Source organism: Aythya fuligula, chromosome Z (genome assembly GCF_009819795.1).
Source record: "Aythya fuligula isolate bAytFul2 chromosome Z, bAytFul2.pri, whole genome shotgun sequence".
Taxonomy (NCBI): Eukaryota; Metazoa; Chordata; class Aves; order Anseriformes; family Anatidae; genus Aythya; species Aythya fuligula.
Genome location: NC_045593.1, coordinates 55,356,001 through 55,376,179, shown reverse-complemented (window position 1 = coordinate 55,376,179; position 20,179 = coordinate 55,356,001). Strand labels below are relative to the sequence as shown.

The 20,179-nt window shown below is 48.4% G+C and overlaps 1 protein-coding gene across 3 annotated transcripts; it reads left to right on the top strand.

Annotated features, from left to right (window-relative positions):
• Positions 1 to 2,631: 2,631 nt before the first annotated feature.
• SLC49A3 (solute carrier family 49 member 3) lies at positions 2,632 to 19,093 on the top strand. 3 transcript variants are annotated; one of them, XM_032206450.1, is made up of 10 exons: positions 2,632 to 2,797; positions 7,018 to 7,176; positions 8,016 to 8,235; positions 12,028 to 12,104; positions 12,222 to 12,359; positions 12,929 to 13,045; positions 13,933 to 14,085; positions 15,206 to 15,363; positions 15,486 to 15,598; positions 17,080 to 19,093. In XM_032206450.1, exons 1-10 carry the CDS (start codon positions 2,669 to 2,671, stop codon positions 17,229 to 17,231), a joined length of 1,416 nt encoding a protein of 471 aa, XP_032062341.1. In that variant the 5' UTR covers positions 2,632 to 2,668; the 3' UTR covers positions 17,232 to 19,093. The 3 variants fall into 3 exon arrangements, with proteins under 3 accessions (XP_032062341.1, XP_032062342.1, XP_032062343.1); XM_032206451.1 differs by lacking the exon at positions 15,486 to 15,598; XM_032206452.1 differs by lacking the exon at positions 17,080 to 19,093 and having other exon boundaries at positions 15,524 to 15,592.
• Positions 19,094 to 20,179: the final 1,086 nt, after the last annotated feature.

Here is a 20,179-nt window from a genome sequence, read left to right as displayed (position 1 = left end):
AAGGTGCAAATGTTGTGCCTATGTCCAAAAAGCACCAAAAGGACAGGCCAGATAACTGAAGGTTGTTCAGTCTTGCTTCGTTCCTTAGAAAAAAACACGAACTCTTGGTTCATGTTTCCGGATACATAAAGAGGAAGACAATTGGGAATATCAGCATGAATTCACCACAGATAAATAATACTTTGCAGACCTGCCTGATTGTCTTTTTTTTTTTTTTTTTTTTTGAAAAAAGGAATTGGATTTTTGGACAGGGGAGAGGAGTGGATGTCATTTACCACGAGTTTAGCAACACTTCCAACACTGTCTCCCACAGTATTCGTGTATCTGGGTTAGGACAGTATGTTCTGAATGAGTCAAAAAATTGATGGGTTAAATACTGGATGGATTGGGTTAGAGGGTCATGCTTAGTGGGTAGTCCTGTATCTGAAGGCTGTACCATGGTATCTGTTCCAGGACCCATCCTGTTTAGCTCATTTATAACTGACCTGAAGGATGTGAGGGAGTACTGCTTGTCAAGCTGGCTGGTGACACCAAAGTAGGGAGAACATTCAACACACATGAGGACAGGACTACTACTCAGAGGGACCTCAACCAGCCAAAGAAGGTAGCCAATGAAATTTCACAAGGACAAATGCAAAGCCCCACACCAGGGCAGGAAGAACCTGTTGCAGTTTTACAGGCTTTAGACTGGTTGGCTGAGGAGCACTTCTGCTGTAAATGTACCGAAGGGCCTTGGTAAGAGCCCCCAGGACATGCCCAGTAGACAGGAGGCTGCAGGGTGCCCTGGCATCAGAGAAGGATGACAGCAACCTGGGCTGTGTGAAGAGTATCACAGCTGGTAGGTTGAGGGAAGGGATTATTTTCTTCTAGTCGGTACTTACTAGGTTGTGTACTGTGCTCAGTTCTGGATCCCCCAACAGAAAAAAGACATTGATAAACTGAAGTGAGTCCCACAGAGGGCCATGAGGATGGCAAGAGACTGGTGCAGTTGCCTGAAGAGGAGGGGCTGAAGGAATGTGGTTTATTCAACCTGGGATAAAAGGATTTAGAGGATATAATCAGCCTTCCCAAACCTACAGGGAGGATCATCATGATGGGGTTGGGCTCCCTGCAGTGTTACGTGGTAGGAGACAAGGCAAACAAGTTGAAACAAGAGTGGTTCAGGCTGCATATGAAGAGAAACTTCTTCCTCATGAGGACAGTCCAGCAGTAGAATGGGGTTGCCCAGAGAGGTTGTGTAGTGCCTGTCCTTGGGGGCTTCCAGGACCAGACTGAGCCCTGAGCAACCTGTTCTGACCTCATTGCTGTCTCCGCTTTGAACAGCAGGTCAGACTAGAGTCCTCCTGAGCTCTCTTCAAAGCTGAATTACCCTGTAATTCCCATCCTGAGTGATCAGTACTGGAAAACTGCTTTGGATGCACAAACCTCTCCCAGTCCTCTCCCAGATCTTTCCACGCCCATTTCACAACCAAGGTTCAGAGACTTTAACTACCCCGTTGTTGAAAACCTTCTTTCACATACCAACTGCCTCAGTGTCTCTCCCCTGACAGAAAACGAGAGTTTTTTTTTTTTTCTATCACAGGCTGTTCTGTGCACAAATTATGTAGCTGGGTCTGTTCAGCAGGTGTCAGATGTGCTTACAGATCAGAGATCAAAGGTGCCTCAAGTACCTACAAAACCAAAAACCACCAAACTAGGAAGGACCTGAGACATATGGTCAAGCTGCCTGTTCCTGAAAACAAAAGCCAGGATGGTGAGGGGGTACCTGTAGGGTGCACGGGGGTGTGGGGAGGAGAGGGTGGCACTGGGCACACTGATGGAGATGGGCAGGCAGAAGCAGAGCACCAAGAAAGAAAGAAAGAAAGACAGAAAGACAGAAAAAAAAGAAGGAAGAAAGGAAGGAAGAAAGACAGAAAGACAGAAAGATAGAAAGCAAGTTGCCTACCAGCTTCTCACATTGAGCTTAGAAGAAAGAACAGGTGTGATACATCTAGGAGATGGTGAGGGGAAAAAATACTGAGTTTTGCCCCAGATATAAGTGATATTTAGTAAGATATTTACACAGATCCATCTGATTATTCTGGCCCAAACAGCAAAGCAGCTCTCCTGCTGCAGTTGTATTTTCCCTTTTTGTGGCCTTGTTTGACGCATACTTTCTGGTGGCTGAACCAGAAGAGCCCTCCAAGATCACCTGGCACAACCATCCCCCTACCACCAATGTCACCCACTGAACCCTGTCCCCAAGCACCACGTCCAACCTCTCCTTGCACACCCCCAGGGACGGTGACTCCACCACTTCCCTGGGCAACCCATCCCAGCGCCTGACTGCTCTTTCTCAGCAGAAATGTATCCTCACTGCCAACCTGAACCTCCCCTGGCACAACTTGGGGCCATTCCCTCTGGTCCTATCACTGGTTATGTGTGAGGAGAGGATAACCCTAAGGCAGAAAAGGGACGAACATGTCTCTTTATTTATCCCCCACGAGCAGAGGAGGAGCGCCTCACACAGGACCGAGGGCGGCTTCCCGCCCCATGCCCGCCCCGGGGCGGGCTCACAGCGAGGCGGCGCCGTACCGGGCCGTGCCGGGCCGTGCTGAGGCGATCCCACCCGATCGGTCCCGATCCCCTGGGCCCCAATCCGATCCGATCCGATCCGATCCCAGCCGCGATGGAGCAGGACGAGGCGTCCGTCCTGCTGCCCGAGCGCGGCCTGTCGCGGCTGCCCCGCTTCAAGGCGTACAGGCGGCGGTGGTTCCTGCTGGGGGTGGTGTGCCTGCTCAACTGCTCCAACGCCATGGTGAGCCCCGCGGCTGCTGCCGGGGGGAAAAAGGGGGGAAAAGGAGCAGGCTGAGGGGCTCGGGCAGGGTTTGTGTGGCCCTGCCCGAGGTTTGGGGCCGTAGTGGGGCTGGGAGGACGGAGATCAGCGGGAGGACAGGGGGGCTGCTGTGGTTGTGGCCCCCGGGTGGGCACGGGGTGAGGGCAGGGAGCACAGCCTTTAACAAACTGGAAGCCCAAATCGCTGCTTGGCATGCTGTGGGTGGTTATCAGGTAATACGCTGAGGATCAGGGAATATACTGAATCACCGAAAAGCTGAGGTGCCCTCTCATAGGGAAGTATCCATGTCCTTTGGGAGTGCGTGAAGGTGTCCTGCAGGGAAGAAGTGAGAAGCGCTGCTGCTTGCAGCTCCGTCGGCACAGCACGAGAACACGAAATAATAGGAAGGCACCGCTGTTAGGTGAGGTGTCCGTCCCTGTCCGTGTGGATAGTGGCTGCACACAGCTTTCCAGGCCGCCTTGGCACACGTACGCTTTGCTAAACACTCGGGGTGAAGTTGGAGAGGTCCCTGAAGTGGCCCTTCTGCTGTCTGCAGCCCTGACACGGGTCACGCCGCTGAAAACCTCCCAGCCCTGGATGATCAGAGCACTTGTCTGCCTGCTTGGTCTCCTGCCAACTTCCCAGCTCTCCACAACATTGCTTTGCCACTGTAGCAACTCGATCCAGAACTTGAGGACTTCGAAAGCCTGTGCTCAGTAAATACCCTAGGGTAGCAATACTGTTTCTAAGCTGCTGCAGATGTCTGGAATTGCAAGTATGCTGACACACACACAAGCTGTGACCGAACATTTCCTGATGCTGATGTTTCTCCTACACATTCCAGACGAAAATCACGTGAAAATGGAGGGAGTGGTTGAAAGAACATGAGATCAACGTGGTTGGTTTCTGTTTAAGAGTTCCAGATGGAAAGATTAATTTACCAGTTCTGCGGGGTGAAAATTGCCATGGAAGTTCAGATGAGTCCTTAATTCCTCTCCAGATGTTGCATGCAGTACTTTGTCCTGTGTGTACCTGTGTCGGTCTGTCTGCAAAATGCCTCTGGTGAGGATGCATGGCTTAGGAGCTGTCTGACTTGGAGAGAACAGGTCACCTCATGGGGTGTCTCACTGAAAGTGACAGCAGACAATCCTGAGAGAGGGAGGCTGTCATCAGTGCCGTGAACGCAATGTAGGAGCAAACTTGTCAGCAGGAAAGCACGCTCAGTCACACAGCAAGGGCAGGATGAGAAAGAAGTGATTCTTTGTTCCTTCTGTGCTAGGATCGTGGCTGGGCAAAGCCAGGCCAGATCATGTGGTGCTGAGAGAGGAACTGCTTCCTCCTGCTCTGCATCATCACGTGAAGTCCTGTCTTTAAGCAGGGAGCATAGCAGGGTAGATAAGGCATAAGGAGGGCTTTTACACCAAAGGTAAATGGTCTCTTTCTTCAATCTCTGTTACTGACCTGGTTTTCAAAGCCTCTGTCTCTGATTTTTACAAAGCGGGTACTATCTTGCTGAGGTTTGGTTCTCATTTCCCAAATACTGCTATTCTGGAAATTGCTAGCTGAAAATATCTTAAAAACTCCATAAGTAGGCACCGTCTACCAGGTTCACTACCTGCCTGAAGTCCTGGGCCAGGAGGCTCTTCTGACCACCACTAAGCCAAACTTAGATGATTGATCCCCAGATTATTTTTTGCCACCATTTCAGGTGGGGGGTGACCTTACTGTGCCTGTGGTTGCTCTCCAGATTTGTGAAGCTGATGCTGTGGTTTTGAGTGTGTGTGTGTTTTTTTTTAACTTTAAGCCTTAACGTGTCATAGTAGTCAGGGAGTGCTGACAGCTGCTCTAGCAGTGGCATGCTTTGGCAACACCTCCTTCCTCTTTGCCTCCTTGCTGCTGAGCTCAAAGGGTGGAAACTCTGCGCTTCGCAGGGGGAACTGCTTCTTGCCTTAATGCTGGGGACAGAGAAAAGCACGGAGAAATGCAAGCGAGACTGTTTCCTGCCTTGTTCTCTGCCTGTCAGCATGAGCAGGCGGGAGAGGAGGAGCGGGGCCAGGGGCTGGAGCTGGCTCACACGTGGCTGGACAGTTCCTGACTCACCGTCCTGGAGGACTTACACCAGCACTTGAAGTACTCAGGAGAGAAAGGAGAGCCCCACGAGTGGGGACGGCGTGCTCCAGGGCAGGGTGTGCACTCTCCTCACCCGCACCTGTCCGGTCCTGCAGTGCCCTTGTAGATACGCATGCACACGCAGCTGCCACCGCCTGGCCCTTGTGTCCTGCCAGCCTTCCCAAGAGCTGCAAGAGGCTAAAACGGAGATCCACGCAGCGAGCTGACCCAGCTGGAGGTCTCACCTCCATCCGTCCTTCCTAGGCTGCTGTGTCAGCATGGGTGTCTGCCTTTGGTGAGGCTGGGGGCTCTTTGCTCCCAGTCTTTGTGTCCATTTTGGTGATCAATGAGCTTGAAGGTGAGGAATCTGGTGGAGGAGCTTCGTGGCTTGGTCTCAGGAGAGGAGGAGCCCTGCGTGCCTCAGAGGGACATGCAGCATCAGCTTCAGAGCAGCCATGGAGCTGTGAGCCGGTGTGTGGGGGAGAGCACGCCGAGGCTGGGATAGCGCCAGGCTGAGGGCTGCTGAGCTGTGCCTGTCATAAAGCAGAAGGTCCCGTTTCATCAGGGTGGAGGGAAGCTGTGTCCTGCACGTGAAATGGACCCTGGGGAGTTTGTGTGGGAGTGAGAAAGTAAAGGCAGTGGGACAGAGGGAGAGACCCTGGGGAAGATGGAGGTGGAAAGGACATGATACCAGGAGAAAACTTAGAGGGTTTGGGTGAGGAAGAGGGCTGGATCCATTTTTTAGCATCAGTTGAGAGTTTACAAGGAAGAGAGAGCAGCAAAGAAGCTTAGATAGAATGAGAGCAGCTGTAAACTAAAAGCACAGGAGGGCCCAAGCAGACCTGCAGTTAATGGGGAAATGAGCAGGCAGTCCTGCAGCAGGAGAGGCGGGAGAAGAAAAACCAAAATGCCGGCTAAAAGAAAGTCAAAACAAAGGGAGGGAGAGCTGAAAGTGGAGCCATGCCCCTCCAACTTCAGTATCGGTCAGATGGTTTGAGTTTCGGTGCACTTGCTTTCCGCGGTGATCCCACATTGCCAGAGGAGGTGTGAAGGGGGCTCTCCTGTAATAGTGAGTACAAATATACCATGGGCGGACAATATTTCCGTCCTTTTCTTCTTCTGATGGGGCATAGATATACCCGGCTGCGTGCTGAAAGCATTGGGTACAGTTTCTTTCCTCACCCGTGATCTTCATCTACCTAGTTGTGGAAGGTGAGTGAACACCTTGTGTTGGAAGCACACGGATGCATCCTTAGCAAAGGATGCGCAGAAGTGTCTTTACATCTGGGATGGCACTCTTGTTTCTTTGTTGTGGGCATGGCCTCAGGGCTGATTTCAGGATCAAAGCAGGCCTCATCACTCCCAGAAGAAACCAGGAGCAGACAGTGATGTTGTGAAACCAGTGCAACTAAAACGGGGTGTAGGGGGATATTTTCAGATAAGGCACTGGAAGGATCAGTCGCATCGTTATTAACACACCTCTTGTGCTTCCCTCTCACACGTTCTGATATGGATGCAAATTTCTAGGTCCCCTCCCAGCCCCTGAGTGTGTGCAGGACAGCATGAAATAAATATTCCGTGGGGCAAGTGTGAGCCTCTTGGCTGACAAATTGCAAAGATGTTCTTACAAGGACACATCCAGGGCTGGTAATGCCAGGCTGAGTTGAAGAGGCTGCTAGTTGCAGGGAGGAGAAGGTAGCCTCTGTTTGGTTTATGCTAATGCAGGAGGATGTGTTGTGGTTTGAATCAGGTAAGTATGTGTGTTGGGGGCCAATGTGTTCAGCCTGAGGACAGAAAACCTCCTCACTGACCTCCACTTCAGCCAGCTTCCAGCAGCAAGGCAGGAAGACTGGGGATGAGAAAGGGAAATGGATGAGGAGCTCAGGGTCAAGATAATGATGGTGTCAGTGCCAAAATACTACCAGCATGCAAACACTGAAGGTCTGAGTTTTAACTACAAGCCTTAACACCCGAATTTCAAGGAGAGACTAAGGCAGCCAGCCTCTTCATGATGTGATTATTTTGAGGGGATGCTGAAAATCTGTTCTGGTAAAGGTGTTCATGTGCACCTACCTTTGTTCTCTCCTCTGCAGCTGTGGCTGACCTTCGCTCCTGTGGCTGACAAGATAGCTGCCTACTTCCACATTTCCCTGGAGATGGTCAACTGGCTCTCAATAGTGTACCTGCTCATCTCGATCCCGTTTGGTTTGGTGGCAACTTGGGTTCTCGACAGCGTGGGGCTCCGATGCGCCGTGAGTTGAACTGTTCTGTCACCCTGCGGGCTTTTCACCCGGAGACAGCAGAGGTGACATCTCCGTGGGCTTAGTTGCACAAAGCCCTAGCATGTGTACTGCGCATGGGAATCTTGCCAAGTGCAGCAGAGGATGGGTGTGTTGAAAGCTCGGTTCTATTTCAGTAGTAGCTGTCACCACCTCTGAAGGGGGGAGCTGCAGGGAAAGTCAGAATAATGTTGCGTCCCTACGTGCCTTTTTCTGCTTTGTTTTTTTTTTGTTGTCTTGGCCAACTGACAGGGACAGACGGCGTGAGCTGACTGTGAGGAGCTTGTTGGAGTCAGGCAAGATTTGCTAGTGAAGACTCTTAACACAACTATTTTGCTTGGGAGGCCAGTGTAAAGAGTAGCAGGGCAGGGTGCAAGCAAGAGAGAGACCCTTGTCATCTTACAGCTTGCTCAGTGCAAAGCCAACCTGGGATCTCAGCAGAGACTTCCCAAAAAGCAGAAGTGCTGAGGTGGTGGCACTGAGACACTAGCCCTCTAGCAGGACCTGTAAACTGCCTGACTTATTTCCACGGTCTTTGAGTTGTCACAAGTTATATGGGTGATGGTGCAAACTTGAAAATGGAGTGAAAGTAGTGAACTTTGGATTTTTCCTCAATTCCACGATGGTACCTGCTGTCTTGCATATGCTACATGATGGTGTAGAGCAGGAGAGCCTTCTTGCTCTTTAAGGGCACTGGTAAAGAGCTTACTGTTGGATCAGGAGCATCCTGCAGCGGCCAGAGGGACGGGGACAGTCTGCAGGCAACTTTCTGTGCAGCAGCTATTAACAACCCCGTGTCTTGCTTGCTGCAGGTGATCCTGAGTGCGGGGCTGAACATGACGGGTAGCATCATCCGGACGTTCAGCGTCATGAAGTTCATGAGCTTGGGCTCCCAGAATTACTGGTACCTGTTTGCTGGTCAGTGCCTCTGCGCGCTGGCTCAGCCCCTTGTCATCTTTTCACCGACCAAGCTGGCAGCGCTGTGGTTCCCGGACCACCAGAGAGCAACAGCAAACATGATCTCATCAATGTGTAAGTGACAGCTGCAGAGTAATATTGCTGCCTTGCAGAACTTGATAGCATTTGTATGCCTTTCAGAAACAGGAGGCAGAGGAAACACTGCCTTCTGTTCATATATCATGGTGGTTGAGGACAGCCCTCAGTGTTATTAAATATAATGTCTTTGTAGTGGTCTCATCTCTGCAACTTGCTGAGCAAGTCTCCAATTTGCAAATGGTGCTTGTGATCACAGTTCCCAAATTCTGTAACCAGGCAGAGGTGAGGCTGCAGCATCCACTTTACCCACCAGTTCTTCCAGTAGCGAGGCTGAGCTTGTATTCCAAATTGGTATACATGCATACCTGCATAAAACATACTCAGCAGGCAATGCAAGCACATTGAGCGTTCTAAGTGCAGGAGGACTACTCACACAGAAACCAATTCTTGCTTGTGAAGTCCCTGAGGTAGAGTGCCTGGAAGCTGGGAAACTGGAGGAGAGGCACCAGGTATGCTTGCTCTGATCTCAGCCCTCTCTTGGTTCCTTTGTTTCCTGCTAGATAGAAACTACTGCATTTGATAGACCTCTTTCCCACCTATGCATGACATTGTCCCCAGCTTCTCCCTCTAAGGACTTGAGAAGAGCATCAGAAACTAGGCTGGCCCGCTGACTCCAGATGGCAAATCTTGCATTACCTGCACGTACGGGAGAGCTCCACCTGCTCTTGCCTCCACACTGCCTTGGAGTTGTGTGGGAAGGGATAAGTCAGAGGAAAAGGCTAGTGTAGGAGGACACCTACACGGCTTTCCAATGTTGGTGTGCTGGTGCAAACCCAGAGCATGGGTGCTGTTATTTAGCAAGAATGGATTTGTGATGTCAGGACAAAGCAATTCTTTTTGCACTGCCTTCCCTAGAGCTGGGTGCACCTGATTGCTCACCTGCTTTCCTAGGGCTGAATTAGATCTTCACCTTCCCTGCTGGAGAAGGATCTCTGTTGTCAGTGGGGTGTGATACAGGTACTACAGAAGTACAGGAGTACAGAAGTCGCTGCTGGGGACCACTGGGTACTGCTATCCTTCTCCTCAGTGTGAAGTATCAGCCTCCAGAAAACTTGCTTTTTTTCTTTTTTTTTTCTTTCTTTTCTTTCTTTTTCTTTTTTTTTTAGTAAGTGAGAGAACAGCCAGAGCAGCCAAATAGTATTTCACTGACACAGTGACCTCAACCCCTACAAGAATAAATGGATTTAACTATGAGAACAAATACAACTGAAGAGCAAGGAACAGCAGATACCCAAGCTCTGAAGGTGTTCAGTCTGTGGCATGTTGAGATATCAGCGTGAGGACTGAAAGGGCTGTTATTATTATCTGCTGCAATGCTTGCATATTATTGTTTAGCAAACGTCCATTAATGGTTTCTGGTTACACCCATTACTGTACAAAATCAGGATTTCATTTTAAAAAAGTTTGAATATTGCCTAGAAGGAGCACCAGCCACAGCCCAGTCGTTTGCTTCAGTGGTTAATTACCTCACTGGCAAATGCCTACATGCTACTTCTCATCTTGATGCTCCTTATCCCCCAGCCACTGAGTCTCGTTGCACCTGTTTGGCAGGTAGTTATGGACAGTCGCCTCATCTCTCCTTTGTCTAGGAAGTCTGAACTGCTCCAGTGCAATCACTTCACAGGCACGTTTCCCTCTTCCTCTTCCCACGTATCTGCCTGTTGCTCACATCAGCTTTTTCTCTCGGCTCTCTCCAGTTTATCACCCTCTGTTTCCTGTGTTAATGCCAAAGCAGCACTCAGCGTCGCACACAGAAACTGGCCCTGCTGGTATCCCCACAGCTTCTGTTAGTACCTCCGAGTAGGATTCGCTGTGTTTGCATGCAGATGAAAACAGACCCTGCAGACAGGATCCAGCTGAGCAGCTGAGATCACTGTGACTCATCGGTGCTCTTTAGTTTTTACCACAGTCAGTCCTCCTATCACTTGTAGAGTTACTCACGCAGAAGCAGAACTGGGCCAAGCATGGATCCCTGTGAAGATGGTGGGAAATTCTCCCATGCCAGAAGAAAGAGTTAGAGTCCACTGAAGTGCTCTCTGCTTCATCCGCTGGATTCTTCGCTTCCTGTGGTCTGTCAGCATCTCATTTTCTGCCCCTTGTGCAGTTTTATTGCACCAGCATCACAGCCCACAAAACACACAGTCCCGCAGTGGGGTAGCGCGTACTAATCCAGGCAAAACTCCTGCTGATTAGCTCCAGCAATCTCCTTTCCATTCTTTCTCAGTCTAGGCCTGTATCGTTTCCCTTCCCAGGAGGAGAAGGCTGAAACCCTGTAATGACTTGGGTAGGCTCTCTTAGTTTTGTCAAATTGAGCTCAATGCTCACATTTCCATCTCCGCTCCTCCCCCTTCATATCTGCTGCTTCACTGTGCAGATAGCTCATGGTCATAAACATGAATATACTTTTTTTTTAGCCTGTCTCCTACAGTGCCCAAATGCAGAAGTTTAAATCCCTCTCCTTGGAAACTGTAGTTTAACCGTGTCCACTTAATGTTAGTTTGGAGCAGATAACATTTCACCCAGGTCACGTTACATGAACTAGGACTTTCCCAAACACAGAGTAGAAGTTCTGTGACTGTTGTGTGCTATGGCAGTGTTACTGATGCCTCAGCAGAACCACAGAACAGAGAAGGCTCTAAGGCACGTCTTGGGATACTCTGCACAGGCACAGGTTGCCCAGAGAGGTTGCAGAGTCTCTCTCTTGTGGATATTCAGAAGCTATCTGGGTATGGTCCAGGACAACTGGCTGCAGCTGACCCTGGTATGAGCAGGAGGGCTTGGACAAGAAGATCTCAAGAGGCACCTGCCAACCTCACTGATTGTTATGCTGATTCTGTGTGCACTTTTGCCTTTGGAAGAACTACTTTAGTTCCACATAAAACATTGCTGTAATTCAGCAGAGTCCTTCATTTACAGTGGTTGAGCTCTGGGCTGTCCTGCACATCATCAATAGCCTCCTGCTGAGGACTGGAGGAGGTGTACGCAGGACACACGCTGTGCCCTGGATGGACAGTCTTCTCAAAACGCAATGCACAACCCAGCAGTAGCAAAGGTTCTCATGTTTTGAAAGGGTTGTTTTGCTGATTTTTTTTTTTTTTCTGGACTAAATGTCCATATGTTCTCAGAGCTACCAGATCATGGCATGTTTGTTACTTTTGAGAATGAAATGGACAAACATATCAAGCACAGAAGGGTGGCCAGGCAATTCTCCTTGCTGCCTACCACCTTATTGGTGTACTCAGTCTGCTTGTGGGGGAAAGTTGAGATGGACCAACTGTGACTTGGCTCCTTCTCCTGAACTGCAAGTGCTTATAGGATGCTGTTTTTCTGCTTACTGTGAAAGATTAATCTTTCTGTTTTAAGGCTGGATAGCAGTGACAATGGCTAATCATATTGCAGCAATGTGTGAGGAGAGTGAGGAAATCATGGTGGCAGTGGAGTAGGCAGGAGACATTAAACTTGGAGGAAGGCTGAGGAGGTGACACGTGAGGGCATCACACTGCTTTCAGAAATTTCCCAGCTAGGGCTAGCATGCATACTCTTCTAGCTCCAGATTCAGGTAGGAATCTAAGATGTGGCAACAGTGACACCACACTGTTAACTTCTCACAGGTGTTCTCCTCCTGGTTTCTCCATATATATGCTTTGGTCTGTCCATGCTTGTTGCTCTGTTACATACTGCAACTCTGATGCTGACTTGGTAGTGGGGATTGACAGGTGATTATGACTGCTTGCATGAATAACGTATTTTTCTCTGATTTTCTTTCAGCCAATCCCTTGGGAATTCTCATAGCAAACGTGCTGTCACCTATACTAGTTCCTGAAGGAAAGCACATCCCACTGATGGTAAATGAAAACTGGCTTAATCAGCCAGCTGGGCTGATTGGGGTCCAGCTTCTTTATATATTTGGAAGTAGTGGGGCTGGAAAGACTGGTAACGTGTCTTTGCTTTGTGTTGTGTAGCTGGGTGTTTATGCCATCCCAGCGGTAACAGCCTGTGCTCTAGCAGCTGTGGGGATTCACGAGAAAGTTCCTCCAACACCTCCTTCAGCCAGTGCCACCAACTCCACCTCTCAGCCATTCCTCACAGGGCTCAAAATGGTAAGTGCTGCAGCACGGAGAGAAAACAGTGCTGAGGTGAGGGATGCAGCCCTGCCAGACAGGGATGCGCTGTGGTATCTGCTGAAAAAGCAGACTCTGAATTGCTTTCCACCAAACCTGGCACAGACAGCCTCCTGAAGGAGACCAGGTTCTCTTCCTTCCTCAGGGAGCAGAAGCTGCTCACAGCAAAGCCGTGAGAGACATTACCTGACTGTTCAGCCTCTGGCTGGCTGCTGTTCAGCTGGCTAACAGGCACATCTGAACTCATCCAAGAGGACCACACAATCTGAGCCTTCTGAGGTGGTAACAGATGTGGTAATGGGTAGGACAGCATGTGACAAAGCAAAGAAAGAATTTGGGGCACTGAAGAGATCCCTACTTCCTATATGGTCTCAGCTTTTACTTGTCTGCTGACTGAACTGATGGGAGAGAGGCAAACTCCCTTAGTGCTCACAGGGTTGCCCTTAATGTTTTTGAAGAGTCAAAGCCTCAGATCCTCAAATCTATTAGTCACAGCCTGGCCTTTCTTCCCCCTTTGCTTGTTTAAATATGTTAACTTTTTTGTCTAGCTCCTGAGGAACAAGCCCTACATCATCCTGGCGGTGTGCTTTGGAGGAGGAATTGGGATGTTTACCTGCTTTTCAGCTCTACTAGAACAAATCCTTTGTGAAAAGGGTTATTCAAATGTGAGTCTTCCTCCTTTCATCCCCACTATCCACAGCATCTATGATAGGTTCAAATGAATATGATGCAGTGTCTCACATCTTGTTTGCTTGTATTATTTAACGTAGGTTAAGCAGTACATTAATGCACAGGCAATCTTTCAGTGTAATGGATGATTTGTGTTTTTGTTACTGCCTCTGGCCAGGCTCCCATTTGCAAATGAAAAGCTTTTTCTCCCTAAACACTATTTAGGAAAAAAAGTGTTCCATTTTTACTTAAGCACTCCAGAGCACTGGTGTTTAAGCAGCCTTCTGACATCTTTCCCAAAGGGGGATGGAGGCTCCGATGGGCCCTGGAATGAGCAGGACATGGAAGGCAGGCTGGTGCAATTTCCTTTTTTCTTTGGACAGTCTTGCACGAAGCCAAGGCAGTAGGAAGTCACAGGTACTGCAACAGCTCTGTTTCCCCATCCCTTCCTGGACTCTGGCCAGGTGCAGCTTTTACAGCTGAGCACAGGGCGTGCACAGGTGAGATTCTTCCTGTTGTCTCCGTGCAGTAGCAAGGGGCTGTTCCAGTTCCTGCATTTCCCCTTCAGTCCTGCTGCTTGTACCCCTCTGGAGGTCCTCGTAACTTTCCAGCTGATAGGTCTGCACGTCTATATGCCTGCCCTGCACCCAGCCTTCCTTCTCAGGCTCACCAAGATTTGTTGTCCATTGAGACCGTGGTGCTGTGACCCACCTGCCCACAAGCATGTGATTCTGGGCCCAGTTATTTGCTACTCACAGTCCTTTGGGGGAAACCTGCTCTACCTCAGGAAATGATCCACTGGCAGCAGGCGGATGGGTCAGTGACATTAAAACCTCTTCCTAACCACTCTGTTTTCTTGGCCACTTGTTTTTCTGCCCTCCAGGTGTTTGCCGGCCTGAATGGTGCACTGTTCACAGTCTTTGGTTTGCTGGGAGCCTTCCTGCTAGGACTGTATGTCGACCGGACAAGGAATTTTATAGAGTCCACCAAGATCTGTTTCTGTCTGAGCGCACTTGCCAGCATCGTGTTTGCAGTGGTGAGTTTGCACTTGCATTGCACCATACGTGTGGGCTTACTTTTGTTGCCATCTAATAAACCATCAACTCAGAACAGGGTTATTTGACTCCATAGCATTTACTAAATTACATGTTCTACTTTGGGATTATCTACAAGGGCTAGGATTTTTTAGATAAATCCTAGAAGAAATCACAGAGAAAACATTTCCTGTGGGTTTCACAGAGGAACAGTGGAGCCTCAATCAGACTGCTGCAGGATATAAATAAATTGGTGCCGTTTACTCCTTTACATTGGATCCCCTCTTCCTTACTTCTCCTCCACTTCCCTGCCTAGTAAAATGAAAACCACCCATCCAAATCTGCTTGATGCCATGATGCTGTGAACTTGGATTCCAGACACACAGTTTCCCTTGACTTTACCAGCTCCATCCAGGCCTCTGGAGCTGTGCCAGGAGAGACACCTGGTGTTCCTCTGTGGTAATTCAAAACATAGTTACAGAAGGAGGTACCCGCACAGGGGCTTCAGGGGTTACACCCTTCACTTCACTAGCACTGGGACAAGGCCATGCTTTTTCCACAGGAGCTAGAAATGAGACTGTTTTGGGCACTAAACGGATCACCAGGTTTTGTAGATGTTTCAGGTGGTTTTGTATGTTGGTTTGGGGTTTTTGTTGGAAGTACTCCAATATTGCAAACATGAGTCTCACATGGTAAGGAGTAGTTTTCAGTGTGTACTGAGCTGTAGTAACCCAGTGAATTCTTATGTAACCCACTCCAAATGCCACTTCTGAAATGTTAGCTTTTGTCAGGACAGAAGTGTCTGTTTCATGTATTTCTGGAGATACACTCTTGGTAATTGAGTGCACTCCTGGAGAGTTACTGTCCAGGAAATCAAGTCGCAGTATTATAATTACATGCACATTTTTCAGATAATTGTGCTGATCCTGTCTCTCTCCGTGGTTAAGTTTGACAGCCAAATCTCCACTGTGTAGCTATTTGTTGACTAGGGCGTTGGAGGAAGAAGAGATGTGTTACTAGTGGACAGTGAGCACTTGGGACTTCCTGCAGGTGATGGGTTCAGAGGCACTCTGTGCAGCAGTGCCTGAGACTGAGACTTTGGTGCTGTTATTCTGCCTGCAGGCATCCCGGTTCAGAGGTCAGGCCATCGCTTTGGCCATCGCCAGCTCAGTCTTTGGTTTCTTTGGTTTTGCCATGTACCCCATTGCCATGGAGCTGGCTGTGGAGTGCTCCTACCCTGTGGGAGAAGGCACCTCGACAGGACTGATTTTCGTTGCAAGGTAAGCACACAAGTTTAACCCAGCCAGCCGTTGAGCTTAGGCCCTAAGCAATGATAGAGGTGGCCCAGTTCCACCTGTGTGTGGGTCAGGGGCAGTCACTGCATGCTGGCTTCTCCCCACAGCCAGATTGAAGGTGTGATTTTAATGATTCTGCTACAAGCCCTCACCGTGCGTGTTTCTGAGGACCCATCCTCCACCTGCGCCCTTGACCAGGATGGAGCCCTGGACTGGACAAGTAAGCACATCCCTGGGAAACAATGCTGGGCAATTGCTTGCACCGTACCTGTCCCCTGCTCCTGCCCATATCTCACTGTGAGGGAGCCTGCAAGACTTATTCCTGCTGCAGCCTACCTTTTGGCCACCTTTTCCAACCTGCCTCTGCACCCTTGCTGCTCCTGCTAAAACAGTCCTGAACGGCTGACATGGGGAAGACTTCTAAGATGCCAAAAAAGCTGCTGATGGCTGTGAGTTACAGTTCCTTCCCCTACAGCTGCTGTGCAGAGACCTGAGCTTCACCAAGCTCGCAAGCAGCTGCTCCTGGGGGAGGAACAGCTTGGGGTCACGGGATACACAACCCTGTCTGTGCAGCACAGCCCGTGCTGCTGGGCAGTGTGGCAGGTCAAGACCACAGACACTGACTGAAAGTCAATTCCCTTGCATCTGCACACGCGGCTGCCCGGGTCAGTAACATGCCTGTACAGCTCTGTTCTGACTTACATGTACTCCATATTCACCTTCCTTTCCAAGCTGGTCAGGAGGAGAGGCAGCAATTGATAGAAACTGGAACACAACAAATTTTTTTTTTTGCATTGTAAGCTAAACTCTGGTCTTGATCTCTCAGCTGGTTCATATTTACATGACAGCAAGTCCTAGGGACATGCCATAACAGCGGCTGCCAAACACCTTTGTATAAAATCCTCAGCTGAGCAGAAATCCCCAGAAGCCAGTCCGCTTGCAGGTAGGGAACAAGTCATCACAGTAACTGCTCCCAAAAAGCAATTTGGCTGCTTCATGTCTGAAAGTCTGCAACATTCCTCTTCATCAGATCAGAGCTTATGATTAGATGCCCATCCCTACTACCCAGCCTACTCATTTTGTGGTTTGATACACGCAGGGACATATATGTGGAGAAACGTGTGGAGGTGTTTATTTGAGATACTGTTTAACTAAGAACATAACTACTTCCAGGCATTGTATAAATTTTTTTTTTTCATCAGAAAAGCTGCAAGACACAAGTTTTAAGACACAAGTTTTTTACTCAGTTAAAGTTTATCCTTAGTGATCCTTTGATACACCTTGCTTTTAGATAACAAAACAAAGCTACCTGTGAGGTCTTATGAAGCCCAGGTGTTTTAAGTCTTTCTTGTAACATCCTTCACCTGCCCCCACCACACAAATGTCCACACACATATGCACACAGGTACATGCAAATGCACTCCCACAAACACACTGTGTGCACTGGTGTAAGACCTCCAGCCTGTGAGCCATGCAGGACACGAGTCCTGTAAGCCTTCCACTTTTCACTCAAATCCTCTTCCAAAGCCCTTGTTGTGGGACGTGAGGTTTGGCCTCACTGGGAGCTGCACGCTGTCCTCAGGGTAGCCTCTGGGAGGGGATCACCCAGGCTGTGCAGTTGTAAGGGAGCTGACCTCTAGCCTTCTGCACCATTTGGGATGTGTGGATTGACCTGCTAAAAGTCTATCATCTTATTTGCAGCTCCAGTGCTGGTGCTGGCTGGCCTCTGCAGTGCCATGGCTTGTTTCTACGTCATCTTCTTCCACACAGACTACAAGCGGCTCAATGCGGAGACAAACAGCGATTTGGTCAGGACAGAAGATACAGAATCAGCAGATGTCCCTGAAGCCTAACAAGGCTGAAAGGGGCATGCCAAGGGCCCAGTTAGTTAGGGAAGGACTCAGGCCTATGGGCAGGGACCAAGACTGCAAGTGCTCTGCTGTCAGACTGGGGTGCGTGGGTCCTGCTGCACAAGAAGCACCCTGGATTTCAGAGGAGAATGGCTGCAGCAGTCACTGGGGCACCTTCGCTGATCTTCTCCCTATCTTGTATTTATTTGTGTGTCTGGGCTGTAACACAGGCTGTGCTGCCAGAGGTCAAAGGGGAACTGGATAACTACACAGGGTTTTTTAGCTGACATGATTCAAGCTGAAGAAATGTTGCAGAAGAGTGAAGCATCATATTTCAGCCTTTTTTTTTCATTTTCACATACATGGATCAGGAGTGAAGCTTTTGGACAGGTGAAGGTTGCTATCACAAACCTGCCAGAGAACTTGCCTTTCAGGACTACGGTTCCCATATTGTATAGCAACTTTTCCACTCTAAGTGTGGAAATAATTATTCGGTAGGAGCTAGAGCATTTTTCTGTTGCAGCAGGGAGGTGTAGGTATATGGTCTGTAACACAAATCTGTTGCAATATCCACTTTGTCCTCTCACAGAAACAGGAAAAAGAAAGTGCTGCCTGCCATGCTGACTGTAAAAGAAAAAAATCAGTGAGCAGCAGAAGTTAAGCATAACAGCCTTCCTTGCCCTTTCTTGTCCCCTGCCATATGCCAAGACATTCAGGAAAAGTTTGTTTTGGGCTCTGGGTGTTTCCCCATCTGCCCAGCAATTCCAATGGCTCAAGCTTTTCACAAGAAGATGAACCTTATGGTTAGAGTTGTGCACTGCACCAAGCGAAGACATGCTCTCTTACAGAAAAACATTGAGAAAGCAGCTCACTTTGGGGGGAATGGTGTGGCAGCAGCTGGAAAAAGACCTGGCAAAGGTGACCACACAGAATGCAGGGCACCTTCACGAGTTTCTGCAGCTAATAGGGGATTCTGGTAGAAGACCAAGTAAGAAACAACATCAACAAGAACCTTGGAGTTCTCTCTACAAGCAACAGCTGCTCGGTGTTTGAAGAGATGGTTGGTAGCACAAAAGATCCTGTTTGGAGTTCAGTTCCACTACGAATTGCAACGGGTAGAGGTTGGACTCGATGATCTTGAGGTCTCTTCCAACCTAGAAATTCTGTGATTCTGTGATTCTGTGGGTACAATTGGTTTTCATTCTACAACAATGCTTGCACAGGAGCCCAATGTCCTGCTCTGGTGTTGAGGTCTAAACCTACAGCCTGAGGACTTTTAACCCTATGACATTTTGGTGCTAAAAAATAAGATGGGTGGGACTTGGCGATGCTTCATATCATGCAGCTTGCAGAGGGGATCTCAGTATTTGTTGATTAAGGGAACTTGATGCAAATTGGACCTCTGAAAATACAGTGGCTCTTTTTCTCCAGTCCAGTTAGGGGATAATCACATAGCAAAGAATGCACTTTACCTGATAAACACTAAAGAATAGCTCTCTCAATGCCTGAATTCTCCTTCCCATTAGCAACTGATTATCTTTCCATTTATAAAACAACTTCCTGCATCCTTCCATGGAGTCTCCTAGTTCCTACAGGTACAGCCTTGCTGTCCCTGATAAGCACTGATGTCTTATCATGAAGAGGAGCAGGAAGGAAGTCTTAAACTGAGGTAAAACAAGGTAACTTTGGACCTGTCAGAGGAATGAAATTAACCATTTCTGTAGCACTGGACCTAATACACTGAACAGATTAACACCAGATTTACCCATCTCTCCTGAGTCCTACTGTACTGGGAAGCAAAAAGCACTTGGTACTTTATAATTTTATATATTTACAAATGCTTATGTTTTTTAATAAAGGGTGGATTAAGAAAACATTACAAAAAGAGTCATCTTTTTTTTTCGCTATATTAATCAAGTATTTTGTAGGTCCAAGAGTGCATCACATCTGCTACACAGCACAAGCCAAAGGTCACTGATCTGGCATATGTGCAGTTAAACTGTGATTGAAATGTTGATAAATGCTACCCCAGATCTCTAAAAAGGCAGTGTGAAATTAGCTGCAGGTTAAACTGCAGTTAGCTCTATGCTGAAGGACAGTTTAAGGGAGACAGGAGACTAAAGCATCTCCAAAACCTGTCGTCCTGGTCAGAGTCGGCGTCGCACTAGCTAAGGCACTCTTCATCCTATCATATAAAAGAGATTTGAAAGGGGAGTTTTTTTCTCCACCAGCAGAGGCATACAGTTGTGTGAGGCTAGTTCTGAACTGCTGATGTGAAGAGGAGCAGGCTGCTCCTCCACCTCAGGGTTTGTCATACCCTCGCAGCGTGCTGTAGAGGCGCTGTAGTACTGCTAACAGCAGAGACAGGTAGTTCACACAAATACTTAGCTTGCACCATCAGCTGTTTGTACTGCTTCTGCTAATATCACAGTTTGTCTTTAGAAAAAAAAAAAAAAAATTCTGGGCATGGGTGTATGCTGACCTAATTACCACCATAGCCGAAGTTATACTGTGATACACCTTTATTAAGGGTGCATAACTGAGCTATTGTTCACATTCAGTGCCTAGAAGAAAACTAGATTACTTGAGAGGTTTAGTGGGAATGGCACCCCAAAAGATGCTAGGCAAAACATTAACAAGCCGAAAGATCTCTTATAGTACTTTCTGCCTGGGTAAGTTTCCCTCATGTACACACTCTGAGATCCTATTTCAGGAGCTCTCAGATTTATTAACATGTGATGGACAGTACTGATATGATTTAGTTTGCTATAACATGTTCCTTTAATAAAAGAGATGATTTAATTGAGAGCATCCCCCCTGGAGAAAGGGCATAACACAGCACACCTGCAGGGAGAAATGATGGAAACTTCACTCTGCCTCACCCGGTCCATTCTGCCTTATCTCTGTTTTAAAGAGTGACCTGCTCTCATTTCTGTTCAGAAATAAAAATA